Source organism: Notamacropus eugenii, chromosome 1 (assembly GCF_028372415.1).
Source record: "Notamacropus eugenii isolate mMacEug1 chromosome 1, mMacEug1.pri_v2, whole genome shotgun sequence".
Taxonomy (NCBI): domain Eukaryota; kingdom Metazoa; phylum Chordata; class Mammalia; order Diprotodontia; family Macropodidae; genus Notamacropus; species Notamacropus eugenii.
The window spans coordinates 595672634-595688804 of NC_092872.1; the positions used below are offsets into that span (position 1 = coordinate 595672634).

Below are 16171 nucleotides of genomic sequence, written 5' to 3' on the forward strand. Positions count from 1 at the left end.
TACGTAGAGGTTGAAAAGAAAAAAGTATAGCAGACGCGAAGTCCCAGTTTCTCTCAGTCAACACAATCTGCTGCAGCTGTTTTGAAGGCTTTTTTTGGGGGGGACATTTTTTTCTTTTGGTCCAGCCCTGGGTTGTAAAATTAGTTTAGAAATACTTGTACCTTTCAAGTCTCAATTCATCTTTACCCTAAGAGACTGAAAGCAGTTTTTATTTCAGCTGGCTAGAGCTAGGAAAACAACAAAAAGAAACAGATCCTTTGAATCTAAGTATCTCAATAGGATTCAATAGATTTTCTTTGGTTAATTCATAGCTCTGTTTGAATTCACTGTGTACAAAGAGGGGGTGTTTTGTATTTTTTTTTTGCTTGTCTTACATTAATAGGCGTTCTTTTAAGACTTATTTTTTGAGGTTTGCAAGGTTACTTATTTTACCTGGTTATCTATTGAATAAATGGGAGTGTTATATATGTAATGCAAAATATGGTATGTACTGTAAGGGGAAGGTGGTTCTGAATACTGCCTTTGCACAGCAATCCAGGTGGAATCCGTAATTAGGAAAAACTGGGGCAGGTAGCCACGGAAACCTCTCCCATTTCTAGTTTTATAAGAAATACCAGTCAAGGGGTAAAAGGAGGGATTGAGTATAACATTTGATGGGAAATAGTTAGAAATTTAAGATTTTGGAATTTAGGGTTTGACATTTTTCAGAGCTGCCATTCACTGGGATTAATATTTCAAAAGTCAAGTTGACTACCATTAAATTATATTCCATAATGGTTGTTTTCTGCATATTTTGACATTTAAAAGCTCACCAACCTCAAATCAACAAATGCCTATGAATCATTTGGATTTGGAAGTTTTCTTACAGAGACCAAAGACTGTTGTAGAGATCAAAGACTATTGCACAGGTGGACGCTGTAAAACTGGTCGTCAGTTTATATTTTTAGGATATGCTTGGAGAAAAAACCCCCAAACCAACTAATACCTTCCCTGAGATTAGACACAAGCCAAAGCTCTCGTCAAGACAAACTAACCCAAATTGTGATGCTTTCCATCAAACTTCTACTTTCTTTTTGCTAGAAAAAGGATTTTTGCCCTGTTGCGTCTTATGTGGATTTAGTTCTTATATTGTTTTAGACCACGTTAAGAAATACGTGTGTGGACCTTTTATTCTATTTCTACAGGACAATCACCTAGTCGTTTATCTTCACTCTTCTCTCCAAAGCTCCCCCCTCTCCATTCAACCCAAAGATGTGGATTGTAATGGATTAGAAGAAATGGCTAGATTGTTTCAAACACGGAGTTGGGGAGAGGATGGGGCGCAGACCGACTACCTTGTTTCTTTTCGCTGTTGTGACTTAGCTGGTGTAAAACCGGCAGCCTGTCCTCTTTAAAGCCGTTGCCTTGTCTTGGGTGGACAGATTTCTCCCTCCTTCTACTCTACTCCCCACTCACCCCTCCTCTTTCCCCCAGCCCCCCTTCCCCGGCCCCGCAGCACGCGTCTCTTTCTCGTCCAGATTGGCCGCGGTTCGTGTTCAATAGAAGGAGGTTAATTTCCTTCACAAAGGTGAAAGGGGCACGGCTCTGGGAGGCTACTGTGCAGAGACAGACAGGCCCTTTATTTTTTAGCTACTTGATTAGACCCCTTGATTTAGCATCTGATGTCAAACAGCAGACAAAATGCACGAACTGAATTAAAATGCATGAGGCAGCAAAGGATAATTTAAAAGAAGTTTATCAAAATGGATTGATATGTACGTGAATTTTGGTATTTTGCAAATACTTGAATACACGAAATAACTGTGCTGTAGGGGAGCAGAGGGGAAACTTTGCACAAACGATGAGCAGGAACAGGGCATTAGAAAGATACAGGGAATAACTAGTTTTGGTAGGACTCTACCAAAAAGAAAAAAACTGTTTCAAAATGCAAGTTCTTTTTGAAAGCAGAAGATTCAGACTAATCCGTTTGTTTCAAAAAGTGCTATGAAATGACTTCTTGAAGTGAATTAAGACTTTTTAAAGAAAGAGTTGGTGATGTAAATACTAATATTTCACTTCAGTAATTCAGATACAGTCTGAATTCCTAAATCCCTTCAGTTAGTTTAGCAGAAATACCAGTGTTTCTATTTTCACTTGAAATACAGCTTCCCTGAGGAATTTTCTGGGTTGCTATCCCGGTGAAGAAGTCAGTTTTGGATTCGGTATGTTGATTTTCAGATATCACAGGTTTCTGCTATTTTCCACTTTTATTACTTTTCCAAATGCCATGCTTTCTTCCCTGTCTTTGACTTCTTCAACAATTCAGATGTCACATTTCCGACTCTGCCCTCTTCACCATCTTTCTCCGTTTTTTCTCTTCCACACCACTTTCCCCCGCCCCACCCCACCCCCAACTTCGCCCTCCACTTCAGTTTGCATATTGAACCCTCCTGACATATTTTGGGCCATTCTTCTTCTTTGTTGCTATTTTGATCCAGAACTGCGGGTAATCCCTCCGATTTTAGATGCTGCTCATTGTGATGCTGATGGACATTTCCATTTGGCAGATCTGTGCCCCCCGGAGGAGAGACACAAAGCCAAGGCACGTGTGCCTTCCTATAGAAAACCATCAGACCGTGAAAAGAGGAGGGGCCAGGCGTGTGCCTCTATCCAGGAGGGGCCAGAAGTAAATAGGAGGCAAAAAAAGGGGGGGCGAAGGGGGGAAAGGGGAGGGGGAGGATGGAAAGAAAAGAAAAGGGGTAAAACACCCTCAGGTACATCTGCTATACCTACCAAGCAAGCCCTAAGTCCCTGCCCCCTTTTTTCAAACCTCTTTACCCTCCCACCCTCAAATCCATAGGAGCAGCAGGCAGCGCTGATTGGCTCGGGACGGAGCGGGAGGCGAGAACAATGGCATCCTCCCCCCCTTAAAAAGAGTGCAGCTATCTGGCCAGGCAGGGGAGAACAGGGACGTGTTTGCGGGGGCACGAAAGGAAGAAAGGCGCACCACAGACACGTCCCACAGACATCACACCAGCAGGCAGGCACGGCAGGCTGGAGCGAAGGAGTTCGCCACTGCTTACTGCGGGCGGAGCCAGACTGATGGGCGAAGACGGCGGGAGGCGCTGAGAGAGAGCCGGGTACCAGCCAGAGAGGAAGGAGGCAAGGACTAGGCAGTGCGCTCCGAGGCACCCTGCGAGACAGCCGAGAAAGGCGCATCCCTGCGCCGCCCCCTCCAGTGCCGCCCCCTCCAGTGCCTTCCTCAGTCTCCGGGGCCGCCCGTCCCGCGCAGCAACCCAAAGATGCCCCGAGGATTTCTGGTGAAAAGGAACAAGAAGTCCACGCCCGTCTCCTACCGGATCCGCTGCTGTGAGGACGGCGACCGGGAGCTGCTGCTCTTCGCCAGCTGCGGCGGCGGGGGCAGCGGCGGCTCCTCCCCGCCCCTCCCCGGCTCCGAGCGGGCTCCGGCCCCGCTGCTGGCCAGCGCTCCCCCGGCCCCGCTGCTGCTGCCGCCGCCGCTGCCGCTGCCTCCCCGGGAGCTGCCCGCGCCGCCGCCGCCAGCCGCGGGGCCCAAGCCCGTGCAGTTCGGCAACCCCGAGGCGGTCTACCCTGCGCCGCTGTACAGCCCCACGCGGCCCGTGAGCCGGGAGCACGAGAAGAAAAAGTACTTCGAGCGCAGCTTCAACCTGGGCTCGCCAGTCTCCGCCGAGTCCTTCCCCACGCCCACAGCCTTGCTGGGCGGCGGGGGCGGCGGGGGTGGGGGCGCCAGCGGCGGCGGCGGGGGGGGCACCTGCGGCGGGGACCCCCTTCACTTCGCCCCTGCCGACCTCAAGATGGGCACCGCCTTCTCCTCTGTCGCCGGTGCGGAGGCTGGAGGCGGCGGGGGCCGGGGTGCCAGCAGCCACCACCCCGCGGCAGGCAGCCTGCTGTCGGTCCCCGGTCCCGCCGCCGCCTCCCTGCGGCACCCGAGCAAACGGCCTGCTCCCGCGCCAGCGGCAGAGCCCGGTGCTCCCGCGGCCAAGCCGGCCAAAGCGCCGGCCGCCAAGAAGCCCAAGGCCATCCGCAAGCTGCACTTCGAGGACGAGGTGACCACCTCGCCCGTGCTGGGGCTCAAGATCAAGGAGGGCCCCGTGGAGCCGCCCAAGGGCCGGGCCGGGCTGGGGGCAGCCGGCGGGGCCGCGGGAGGCGGGGGCGGCGCGGGCGGCGGTGCGGGTGGAGGAGGCGTTAGTGGCGGCGGGGGCCGGCCTCTGGGCGAGTTCATCTGCCAGCTGTGCAAGGAGGAGTACGCGGACCCGTTCGCTCTGGCCCAGCACAAGTGCTCCCGCATCGTGCGCGTGGAGTACCGTTGCCCCGAGTGCGACAAGGTCTTCAGCTGCCCGGCCAACCTCGCCTCGCACCGCCGCTGGCACAAGCCCCGACCCCAGGCCGCCGCAGCAGGCGGGCACCACGCCCCGGGGACGGCCGTGGCCTCCGCGGGCCCCCTGGCCCCGCCAGCCGGGGGCGCCCGAGCGGCCGAGGGCAAAGGCAGCGCCGACGAGGTTCCCGCCAAGGCTGGGGCTGGTGGCGAGTCGAAGGAGGCTGGCGGCAGCGACCGGGACACGCCGAGCCCCGGGGTGTCGGAGTCGGGCTCCGAGGACGGGCTGTACGAGTGTCACCACTGCGGGAAGAAGTTCCGCCGCCAGGCCTACCTGAGGAAGCACCTGCTGGCGCATCACCAGGCCCTGCAGAGCAAGGGGGCGGCCCAGGGGGCACCGCAGCCCCCACCCCCGCCTCAACCCGCCCAGCCAGAGGACCTGCTGGTCTACCCCAGCTACCCCGGGTCCGAAGGTTTGCAGCCACTGCCACCGCCCGAGAAGGCGGGAAAGGAAGCCGGGGGCGAAGGGGAAGCATCGAATCCCCTCAACATGAGTGCCCCCGCCGAGTGCCATCTGTGCCCAGTGTGCGGGGAGACCTTCCCCAGCAAGAGCGGCCAGGAGCGCCACCTCCGCCTCCTGCACGCGGCCCAGGTGTTCCCCTGCAAATACTGCCCAGCCACCTTCTACAGCTCGCCGGGGCTCACGCGGCACATCAACAAATGCCACCCCTCGGAGAACAGACAGGTGATCCTGCTGCAGGTGCCTGTGCGACCCGCCTGCTAGAGAGAGCCCGCTCGGCGCAGGAGAGAAGAGGAGAAGGAAAGGGAAAAGAGGAAAGAAAGAAGGAAGGAAGAAGGAAAGCTTAACCCTTTTTCCCCGTCACTCCCAGCCCCGATGACCCCAGCTCCTCAGCCCCTAAAGAAGTGTGCCTTCGCTTGTAGAACCACAAAGAGACTGTGAGCCCCGTCCTTCGCTCCATCAGTCTGTCCCCAGCCCTACCCTCCTGCTCCATCCCAAACTGCTTCTTGGCGTTCGTGAATGAAACGCTCTGGTGGTGAAAACTGAAACGTGAAAAGTGTTGTCTTGATCTTGTAGCGTGCTGGTATAACCAACTCTTCACCCTCCCTTGCCCTCCTCCCAACCCCGTGGTGATTTATTATTTTTTTAATTTCTCCTTCATTTTCTCCAAGTTAACGCGTTCACGTAAGAGCTGGTTTATTTCTGTTAAAAGGGAAGAAAAAGCTGTACACTTTAGTCTCCTTGTTGGTATTCCTCCCGTATCCTTCCCCCTGCCCCTTTCCTTTGGATTTTTTGAAAGCTCAAAATATGTACCTGCTGAATCCTTTTGAAAAACAACTGTTTTTACGGCTAGTGTTCGATGTGTTGACGGTCTCTAGGAAATCTCGGTTTTCTCTCTTCTTTTTTACCCATCTCTACTCTTTTTCTCTACATGTATTTAGCCTACGGGTTGTTTTTAGTCCATCTTAAGGAATAATGCCTTTATACTTCACAGGCTGTAAATTGAATTTCCCACATGATTAGCTTTATTATGGCTTGTGAACTGCTGGATTCTGGCTTTACCTTTTTGTATGTGAACAAATCAAACTGCTTAAAGAAGAGTTTTCTTTAGTATAGCCACAAATGCCTTGAATTGCTGTTTTGTTTCAGGGTTGTTTTTAGGGGGAGGGGAGGGAAGTTTTCAGAGTATGCTGTAGAAATGCCTTAATATTACGTCAGCTTTTTCGTTCGATAATCTTTGTTCAGGTAGGACCATATGAGTTTACTCTAAATGTATATGTTGATTTATGAGTGTTATTTATTCACTATTTATTTATATTATGAAAATTATGATATTATTTGATTGCAGATATTTTTTGATGCGCTTTTTTTTTCTGCCACTTGTGACATTTCACTGTGCATTTTAGAAGAGGGTCTTTTTCTAAAGGGATCTGCTAAAAGTTTTAACTTTTATACCTATCTGAGCAATTACATACAACCTTACCATTTGCTTGGAGGGCTCAGACAGCTCTTGTACAACTGACAGCTCTTACTTTTAGATGCAATCTCTTTTCTACACACATTATTTTCTTAATTGTTAGCTATTTATAGAATGCTTCAATAGAACTGTTTCAACTGTATAACTATTTACTATTCAAATAAAATATTTTCCAAGTCAAATACATATTCACTGTGTCATTTCTGTACTCAATAAGCAATCCCTCTGTGCTTTTTCTCAACTTCCACTGTCTTCTTTTGCAAAGACCAATTAACATCACAGAAAACATTTTTATTCATTTTTGCAAACTTGTGTGGGCCTCCGAATTCTGGTCTCACTATTACAGCCACAAGAAGTCCAAGAGGAGTAACTAGACTGTAATTAGGCATAATAGCTTTGCTGGCTGGAGTCTTTCTGGAAAACCCTTAGTGATAATGTACATGCTCTGGGGTGTGAAGCATAAGAATACTGCCCATCTTTCTCTGGATAGGTCCTGATTATCCACTTGTTACCAACGGAAGTGACAGAAACCAATCATTTTTCAAACACTCCCATTTTCTGAAATTTTGTTCAATAAGACAAGCAGTTGTTCCTCTCCTACCTACCTCCAATACTCAAAGGAAGGAAATGGAAAAAGAAAGGTTCCCTTTTGTTACAATTGTTTATTAAAAATATGAAATCCTGATCTTTAGGGTAATATTAGTGTTTTTAAAAAATACGTTTTCCTCTAAATTGAAATTATTGATGAGGACAGTTGATTAGATACAAGTTCAATTTCAGGTGGTAGCAGCCCATTAAAGTATAAAACCAAAACAAAATAAGTAAATAACCATGTTGCACTCAAAAATTCCCAAAGCAAGTGAGACAGCAGTACACTTTCTGTTAAATTATTTGAGAGCACAGTAAATCAACTCTAGGATAAATGAACTTTTAAAATCCTCAAAATAATGTTCAGCCCTCCTTTGGCATATGGGGACTGAAAGAAAAATCAGAATCCATTAACCAGAAGAGCAGTTCATTTTGTAGGGGAGGAAAGGAGTTCCATTTGTTTTCATCCTTGGAGTCAATACAGGATTATATTGCTTTCCTTTTAAAGTCATTTGGCCCTTTAAAATGCCTGTGATACTTGCCATTTTAATGTTACTTGAGTTTTCTGAATGTTGAGTCAAGAAATTATCCCAAACACAAATAATATTTTTCCTTTACTGTCACTTCATCACTTTGCTATTTAGAAAGAGGAGTCATATTCCATAATGTTCAATCCCCTGAATAAACTTGAGTTCATATCTATAAAACAAGATACATTTCAAAACAATAACATACTTTGGAGGTGGGAGAAATAAGTCAATTTTAAACAATTCCAGCAAAAGCTTACCTGACAATAATTTTGATGATGGAATAACTTGTTTTGAGAATTCTGAACAAAGTTCACTAGCATCATTCAAAATGCAATAAAATTTCAATTTTGTATGGTTAGAGAATTTGGTTTTAAAAAATCAGCACGGGATTGCTCACAAACATCGAGCTAGCTCTTTGTGAAGAAAGACTTCCTTTGGGAAAGTAACGAAAAAGATGAGCTAAGTCAGTGAAAATGCGTTGTCTTATAGGTGAAACATCTTAGCTCTCATCATTGGTGGCTGCATATTGTATGAGACAAACAATGGTCACATTGCTGTACTAAAGACAAACAGCAAATATGAAAGGAGCTCAGGATTAGTTCATATTAAAGTAATCAGAACAGACAATTAAGCACTGTTGAACCCAAAAGTTTAAAAAAAAACTCTCAGAAGAGGGACCAAAGGGTTTAAATTTCAAAGGAAAAGATTTTGTTCTGAGGGCAAACTTGCTAACATTAAAATTGTCCAAAAGGATCATGCAAACAGTTGCCTTGGTAGATAGTAAGGTCTCTCTGACAATATGAAAGTTGGATACTACTTGCCCAGAATGCTATTAGATACAAGATTCCTGCTTCAAGTATGGAGTATATTGGTTGACCTAACTCAGATTTTATGATTCCATGTTCATAGAAGTACACTTGGTGATCGGGAAGATGCAGAGATTCAGGGCAACAATATACAGGTATTAGTGAAGAATTATACTCGAGATAAATTACCTGCGCTAGCTTCTCTCTAATTATTATCTTGATGTAGCAATTTTTTCTCATTACTAACATAAAGCAAACAAAAAAATTTCAGAGTTCCTTTAATGTTTTTTGATCCAGATATTGTCCTATGCGAAGTATTTCAGTAGACTCTGGGCTCATTAAGGACAAAGACTTTCTCCTTTTTTTTTTTTTTTTGTATTCACAGTGCCTTGCAGAGTAGATACTTAAATTTTTTTGAAATTAAATATATTAACACCATATCATTGGATGTGTTTCACTTGCTTGTGGAAAATGGATGGCCACATAGATCTGAAAATCTAGTAGGAGAGAAGCAATCTCTAGGAATTCTCTTTATTCATCTGTATTCAATTCTTCATTTTTCCTGTATGAAAATGCTCAAATCAAGGTAAATTGGCAATTTTATAAGGAAGAACCCAATTAAATGAAATGTTCCTCATCTCCCCAAAAGATTGATTTTTTTCAGTCAAAAGGGATACACTTCAAAGTCACTACGAGGTTTGAAATGTGAAAGTAACAGTAAAATTAGTTACATTCAAGGAAGAGTAACAGAATATACATCTTCAAATTAAACTTATTGTGTGGTTATTATGTAAAAGACTGGTCACTTTAAAGTGATAGACTACAAAATTAAATGTGGAAAGTTCCTCTTTTAAGGGAATAAGATGCTGCGTATGACTTCTTGGATAATTGCTAAGTCCATCTTTACAATTACGTTCAAATCATGCAGACAACTGCGTATGTTACAGGAGATTGTTATAGTCTTATGGGAAGTTTCCAAGAAAGCAGGTAAATACATGGAGACATAACCTGTTTCATTCTGAAACTTTATTAGAGGTGGAAGAGAGGAAGTAGAAATGAAAAAGAGGGAAAAATTAAGGAAGGGGACTTCTCTCCCTTTTAGAGGGCCTCTCTCTCAAAGGAATTCCAACTGCCCTTAGCAGTTGGATCCTTATATTTCTCTCTTATCTTAGAAAAGTGGTTTGATCTTTTGTTTTTTGATTCTAGCCTCCAGGGTTCAAATGCCATGTACTACAGAGTGAGGACACCCAGCCAAATAACAGAAGGCCATTCTAGATTGAGACCACTAGAAAGCAGAGCTTTTAAACATCCTGCCTTCTTACACTGATACGTAATGGGAGTCTGATGAATGTGTGTATGCCTCTGTTAACATTTATAATAATACAGAGCACTAGTTTTGGAGACAAGAAGACCTGAGTTCAAATTCTGTCTCAAACACTCCCTGTGTGACATTGGGCAAATCATTTAACCCCTAAATTTTCTAATCTGCGAAATGGGGATAATAACAGCACTAACTTGACAGGGTTGTCATGAGGATCAAATGAGATTTAAAGTGCTGCATAAATATGAGTTATGATTATCATCTTTCTACATATTTTCCACAAAATAGTAAAGTTAGTCTTCAAGATTATGCAAATGGAGAATGACAACTCAAAGGAAAGCACACTTGCAAGTTACAGTCTACTAAAGGACAAAGAACAAAGCTTTTGTAACTCCCATGTAGTGTTTTCCATTAGCTAGAGGCTCACAAATATTCAAAGATAATGCATTTCTGAACATCACGTTTTTTGTGCTTCAGAGAAAATGTAGGGAATATAACCATTAGCCCAGCATTCACACACACACACACACACACACACACACACACACACACACACACACACACACACACACACACCCTCAGCGTTGAAAGGAAACTAAAGAGCCATATAGTCCAACCCATAACTAAGCTAGATTGCCTCACCTCTCCAACGGATCTGACAAGCTGCCATCCAACCTTTCCCAAACACCTTTAGTGGGAAACCCACCCCCTCTGGGGCAACCCATTCCATTTGGCATTACCTTTAATTATTAGGAATGTTTTCTGAAAACTCTGAAATTAAGGCAGAGGCTGAGCAGATAACCACGTGCACGTAACAGCAACAGCATAGGCTGTATAGGCAGGTCCCTAAACCTGCTGATAGCTTTGCCAGGAGTAGAGAACCTGTGGCCTAAAGGTCACACGTGACCTTCTAGGACCTTGGGAGTAGCCTTTTGACTGAGTCCAAGTTTTACAGAACAAATCCTTTTATTAAGGGGATTTGTTCTGTGGAGTTTGGATTCAGTCAAAGGTTGCACTGGAGAACCTAAAGAGCCACATGTAGCCTTCAGGCCACAGGTTCTGCACCCTGGCTTTGACTGAGCACTTACTTTGGATCTACTTAACCCTGAGATAAAAGGTTGTGGTGGGAGGAAGGGAGAGAGAATGCCACCAGGATAGTGTGGCCTGGGATTCCTCTATATTTTGTACAGATTAAGCATTGTTCAGTTGCCAACATTCATACTTTTTAAGTTATTTCATGTTGCCTATATCTTACTACAGTTTTCATGTCTTGGTGTTTGAGAATTAATACCAAGGCATTATTTCATTTTTGGAACATATTTCAAGAGAACAGTCAAGAGAGCAGAGGGGTCAAGGAGGATTTTTTCTTTTTTTTTTTTTTTGCCCTCTAATGGGATACTTCCTTCACATAAGCATAATGTTCTCTCTAGACAGAAAGTAGGTACATTCAAAGAAAAAAATGTTTAAAAAATCAGAGTTTGCATATTACAAAGTGCATGGACACTTTGACTTGTAAAAGAGCTTTATGCCTCAGTTTCCTCACCTGTAAAAAAAGGATAATGTTATTAGCAACTACTCACCACTCTTTATGAGAGTAAATGAGCTATAGAGGATTTGGGGGATTATGAGATGAAAGGTTATATAGAGCACCAACAACTTATTATTATTTTCACAGCCAGGAAAGGAGACTTCTCTTAAATGAGCACTATTCAGCATTGGATGTCAAAGCCGACATGAGTATTTCAGACCAGGTACAAATTGATTGACCTGTATTAAGTTTATTCCTAGAAAAATTCGTTCTGTCCTTTCTAACAAGACATTTTGATTCTCCAGAGAAATGTGCTTGTCCTCATCTAGTCTTCAAAGGACAGAGAAGCAAGCAGGGGCTGCCTACCTCTGGCTGTAGCATTTTGTTTAATTTTTGTTTTCTCGTGCTGTGTGGTATCACCTTTTTCAAAACAGTGTGCAAGTTAAACTCCTTGGTCTTGAGAGCCAGGAAAACCATTTAAGATGCAGTACACGGAAGGGGGAAAATATGGAATTCAGAGGAAGGATGAAAATAGTTTATAGGGAAATGTCTGATGATATGAAACATGAGGCATGGAAAACCTGCTAACGGAGGAAATTCAGATTGAATAGAGAATTTCAAGTTTATCTGCCAAGCTGAATCCTAAAGCACACATCAGAGAGAAGAAAATAAACTTTTTTTTTTAATGATTCCTTTTAAAATGATCACAGTTATTTTCTGATATAGGCCACCTTCCCTTTCTAGATCACTCTATTCTCTATCATTGATCCTCACCTCCTGGCTTCCTTCAAGTCTCCGCTAAAATCCCACCTTCTACAACAAGTCTTTCCCTTTCCTCCTTAAATTTCTCTTCAGAACTACCTTGAATTTATCCTGTACATATCCTGTTTAAATATAGTGTGCATATTGCTTCCCTTATTAGACTGTAAGCAGAGACTTTTTCCCCTTTTTTTTCCTTTTTTTCTTTTGTTTCTTGCATTTAGTATAGTTCCTGGCACACTATGGTTCTTCATTCGTTTCTGTTCTGTCTGACTCCTTGCGACCCCATTTGAGATTTTCTTAGCACAAATAGTGGAGTGGTTTGCCATTTCCTTCTCCAGCTCACTTTTCAGATGAGTAAATGGAGGCAAATAGGGTTAAATGACTCACTCAGGGTCACACAGCTAGTAAATGTTTGAGACCAGATTTGAACTCAGAAAGATGAGACTTTCTGACTCCAGGCCCAGCACTCTATCCACTTCGCTGCTTAGCTGCCCCTCCTGGCACTTAGTAGACACTTAATAAATGTTAGTTAAGTCATTATTTAACCTTCTTTTGGGAGAAAGAAAAACATTAAGCAAAACTGATCAACAAAGCAACCACATCTGACACCTGGCAGTGTATACTGAGCAAGTTACTTAACCTCTCTCAGCCTCAGTTTCTTCAAATGTAAAAAGAGGATAATTTCCTCTTACATTTTTGTGAGGTTCAAATAAGATAATATTTGTAAAGTATTTTGCAAACCTTAATAGAAATAGAAATGTTAGTTACTATTATTGTTCTGCAGGGTCAAGATTGTTGGCTGCTATTAATCTGAGTTCAGCTGTATTTAATTATTATTTTTATTATTGAAGTCATTGTGAATATTTTAGTCAATTAAATATACATTTATGAACCCCCTACTGTGTGCCAGGCTGTGTACTAGTTTCTATAACTACAAAGAAAAAAGAAAAAGAGCATCTGTCTTAAGGAACTTACAGTCTACTTAGGGAAAACAACATATGCATAGATAAGTAAGTGCAAAATATATACCAATGCATATATATACATGCCTTAATACATACATACACATACAAAAGGAATACAAAGGCTAATAACTGAAGTCAATAAGGAAAAGTCTTGCATAGGAGGTGGCTCTCAAGATGATCCCTCCAAGAAGAGAGAAAGCACTCCAGGTATAGGGGCAATCATCTATATGAAGATGATAACTGAGTCCAAGGGAGCTGAGATGACAAAGAAAAAGAATGAAAATAGAGAAGAGAAGGGAGCGCAGGACAGAATTCTGGGCTACTGATATCTGTACATGAGGAGTAGGACACAGATAATCAACCAGTAAAGAAGACAGAAGAAATGATTGGATAGAGAGGAAGACCTTCTGGAGGTAGTAAAGCATAAGTGGGAAAGGGTTTTCAGCAGGGTCAAGAACCTTAGAGAGGTCAAGATGGATGAGGTCATAGTTCAAAGCACCACTGAAGTCAGAATGTCCACCTAGATGAGTGAACTTAAGGGATAGATCAGACCAGCTATTGCCTTATTGTTACTATTATTATTATCAGTAGTGATAGTTGTTGTTGTATCTCATCTTTTTAATTTTTTATGGAATTCAGATAGAAATAATCCTGGAACATGTCATTCTTTTTCTATTTTTTTATTTTATTGCTATCATTCTTTTATCGTTAGTGTACTAGAGACTATTGTACAACTGGGTAAAATAACTGCTTTTTTCAGTTGAATGAAAGTATAAGGATGCAAGTTTATCATCTGCAAACTCCCTGAAAGCCTTTCTATAAAACTAGTAACACAGCAGACAACAGGGATGATATGAACCTCATTTGGTTTCCGCTTGATTTTAATCTCTGGAAAGTCTCGTGTTTTGAAATCTTTTCATCCCATATAGTTTGGAGATTATGAGCATTTGATATGGATCTAGTTATTAAAAAACATTGTTCTTTAAAGCAAAAGGATGAGGTCTGACCATTAAACTTACCATTAAAGATAATATTAACTATGTCATGGAAAATCTAAGATATTTTTGGTTAACTTTATACCAAAAAAGACTAAGTATTCAAAGCATCAGTCTAGATGAAAGAAGGAATCAAGAAAAGTGAAAATATCACGTAAATTTTCATTGTATATATTGCAAAAATTTCTCAAAACTGGCTGAGACAATTTGCAGAGCTAATGAATGACATTGTGATAAAAATGCAGTAAAAGAGTCATTGCATGAAAAAAGAACTATAACAGTCGTGACAAGCTTGTTCACATGTAAAATCTTCCATGGTACAGGGGCTTTTGTTGAATGAGTGGGTCCTATGAGAAACAGGATCGTCCTGGTATGCCCTCCACGCTCCAGCCACTTGCACAGCCTTAGTACCCCCAGGCAAAAGTGACTTCAGCTCGGTTCACTCTGCTCAACGGGCTATTCTTGTTCCTTGTCTATGTTTTTTTCATATCAGGTTCAACAAAGGAAGGAAGTACGAAGTTGTGCTAATATGACCTTATATTCAGGCATACTAACTCTGTAAAATCATTTGAAAGATCAACACACTCTCTCATTTGGCTCTGGTCCCCACTGCAACTTAATCTGAGAAAAATAATCATAATCTCTTTTTTTATTGGGTTTTGGCTTCCCTTTCATTCAATCACATTCCACAAATCCATAAACAGACTCACATTAAATGATCATTTAGTTTCTTTTATAACAATGTAAATAAGATAAGGGAAAGGAAAAATAAAGGAAATAAAGCTTTCCAGGGTTTCCAACTTTTATAGGTAGTTGAAGAGGTATACAAAAAAGTTCCTCTGTTCCATACTCTCCACAATTGAAGGAGAAAACAAGTAAATGATTAACTGCCAAAAAGATAAAATGGCTTCCCTGATGGAGGAAGAGATTAACAAATGTTTTAAACTGGGTTGATGCATCTCACTGAGCCTAGAGTCTGTTGGTTCTTCCTCAATCTCACTAACAACTGGCCTCAATCTAGTTCCACTTAGCTCACAATCATTGGTGACTTCCACCTGATCTTATTTTAGTTTCTCCGAATGTGTTCCTTCCTGCGCAAGTATCCTCAGATTAATGATAGACAGATGATAGATGGATAGGTAGATAGAGTATTTATAAGAACTTACTATGTGCAAAGCATTGTACTAGGTACTAGGGATGTAAATATATGGAAACAAGATTGGCTACCCTAAATGGACTTCCATTCTAATGAGAGAAGATGGAAAGGAGGTGGAAAGTTAAGGTGTAGGGCAACATGGTTTGGAGCTATTGGCAGGGAAATGAGGAGGAAGCTTGGTTCTCGGCAAATTACGGTGAAAGGTCAGCTATCAAAGGGTATGATTGTTCCAGGAGTGGAACCCAAGGTTCCAGTGTAGAGTAGGTGGGGATGCTGGAGGAATAGATGCAGCTTGGTTTACAGCTGGTGTCTAGGAAGGAACAGGGGATGATCTCAACAGCAGGGATAATAAGTAGTGCTCCTTTCCCATTCTTTTGTTTGGGGATATGAGTTTCTCTGAAATCATCCTCTTGGCATGGCAGCAGAAGTCCATCACTCTTCTAAATCACTAAGAACTGGGAGCTAGGAATGCTTTTAGAGTTCTGACTCTCATTGGCCTCCGGGCAGGGGTGTCTGGATTACAAAGAATTGTTAGATTTACATGCAAAAGAAAGGTTCTGGATCTTGAGCTGGCCCTTCCTCCTTAGAGAATATATTATGGTGGATGAGAATGTATCATAGTGAGCATAAAAGTGGTCCTAGACATATGCAAAGATTGTTTATTAGTATCCAGAATGAAGATGATTGACAGAGAGGGTAAGCAATAAGGGAGGAGGGGTGTTCTTGTGGCCTTGTAGAATTTCTCTTTTCTCTTTATCTCTCAAGCATGGCTTTATGGAAAAATGCATTAGAAAGATAATTTTGAGGTCTGGGTTCTAATCTTGGTGCTGCCACTAACCAGCTATGTGACGTTGGACATTTCCCTTTACTTCTCTGGGCCTCAGTTTCAACATATATAAAATGAGAGGTCTAGAATCTAGTCACTAGATGATTGAAGGTCCTTTTGAGCTCTGATGATCTTTGATTCTATGACTCCATAGGAGGTCAAAAGATGTTCATTTGCATTTTTTGTACATTTTAGCAAAATAATAGCTTCATTTTGCTAGGAAAACAGGGATCCCTCAGATGGCCTTGGAAGGAACAAAAGAAATAACATTAACTCCAACTCTTATAATTTCATCCAGAAGTTCAATCAATGTAAGTTACTTGTCACGACAAGGAGAACAAAGAGGCCAGAAAGAGAACAGAAC

The 16171-nt window shown here is 42.8% G+C and overlaps 1 protein-coding gene across 1 annotated transcript; it reads left to right on the forward strand.

Moving 5' to 3' along the window:
* Positions 1-2919: 2919 nt before the first annotated feature.
* On the forward strand, positions 2920-5166 carry INSM1 (INSM transcriptional repressor 1). Its single transcript, XM_072634574.1, has one exon. The coding sequence runs from the start codon at positions 3282-3284 to the stop codon at positions 5115-5117; it is 1836 nt and encodes a 611-aa protein (XP_072490675.1). The 5' UTR covers positions 2920-3281; the 3' UTR covers positions 5118-5166.
* The last annotated feature ends 11005 nt before the right edge of the window (positions 5167-16171 follow it).

What these genes read in the sequence shown, in the direction of transcription:
- INSM1 (XM_072634574.1), top strand. Translation starts at nt 3,282, where the DNA reads ATGCCCCGAGGATTTCTGGTGAAAAGGAACAAGAAGTCCACGCCCGTC.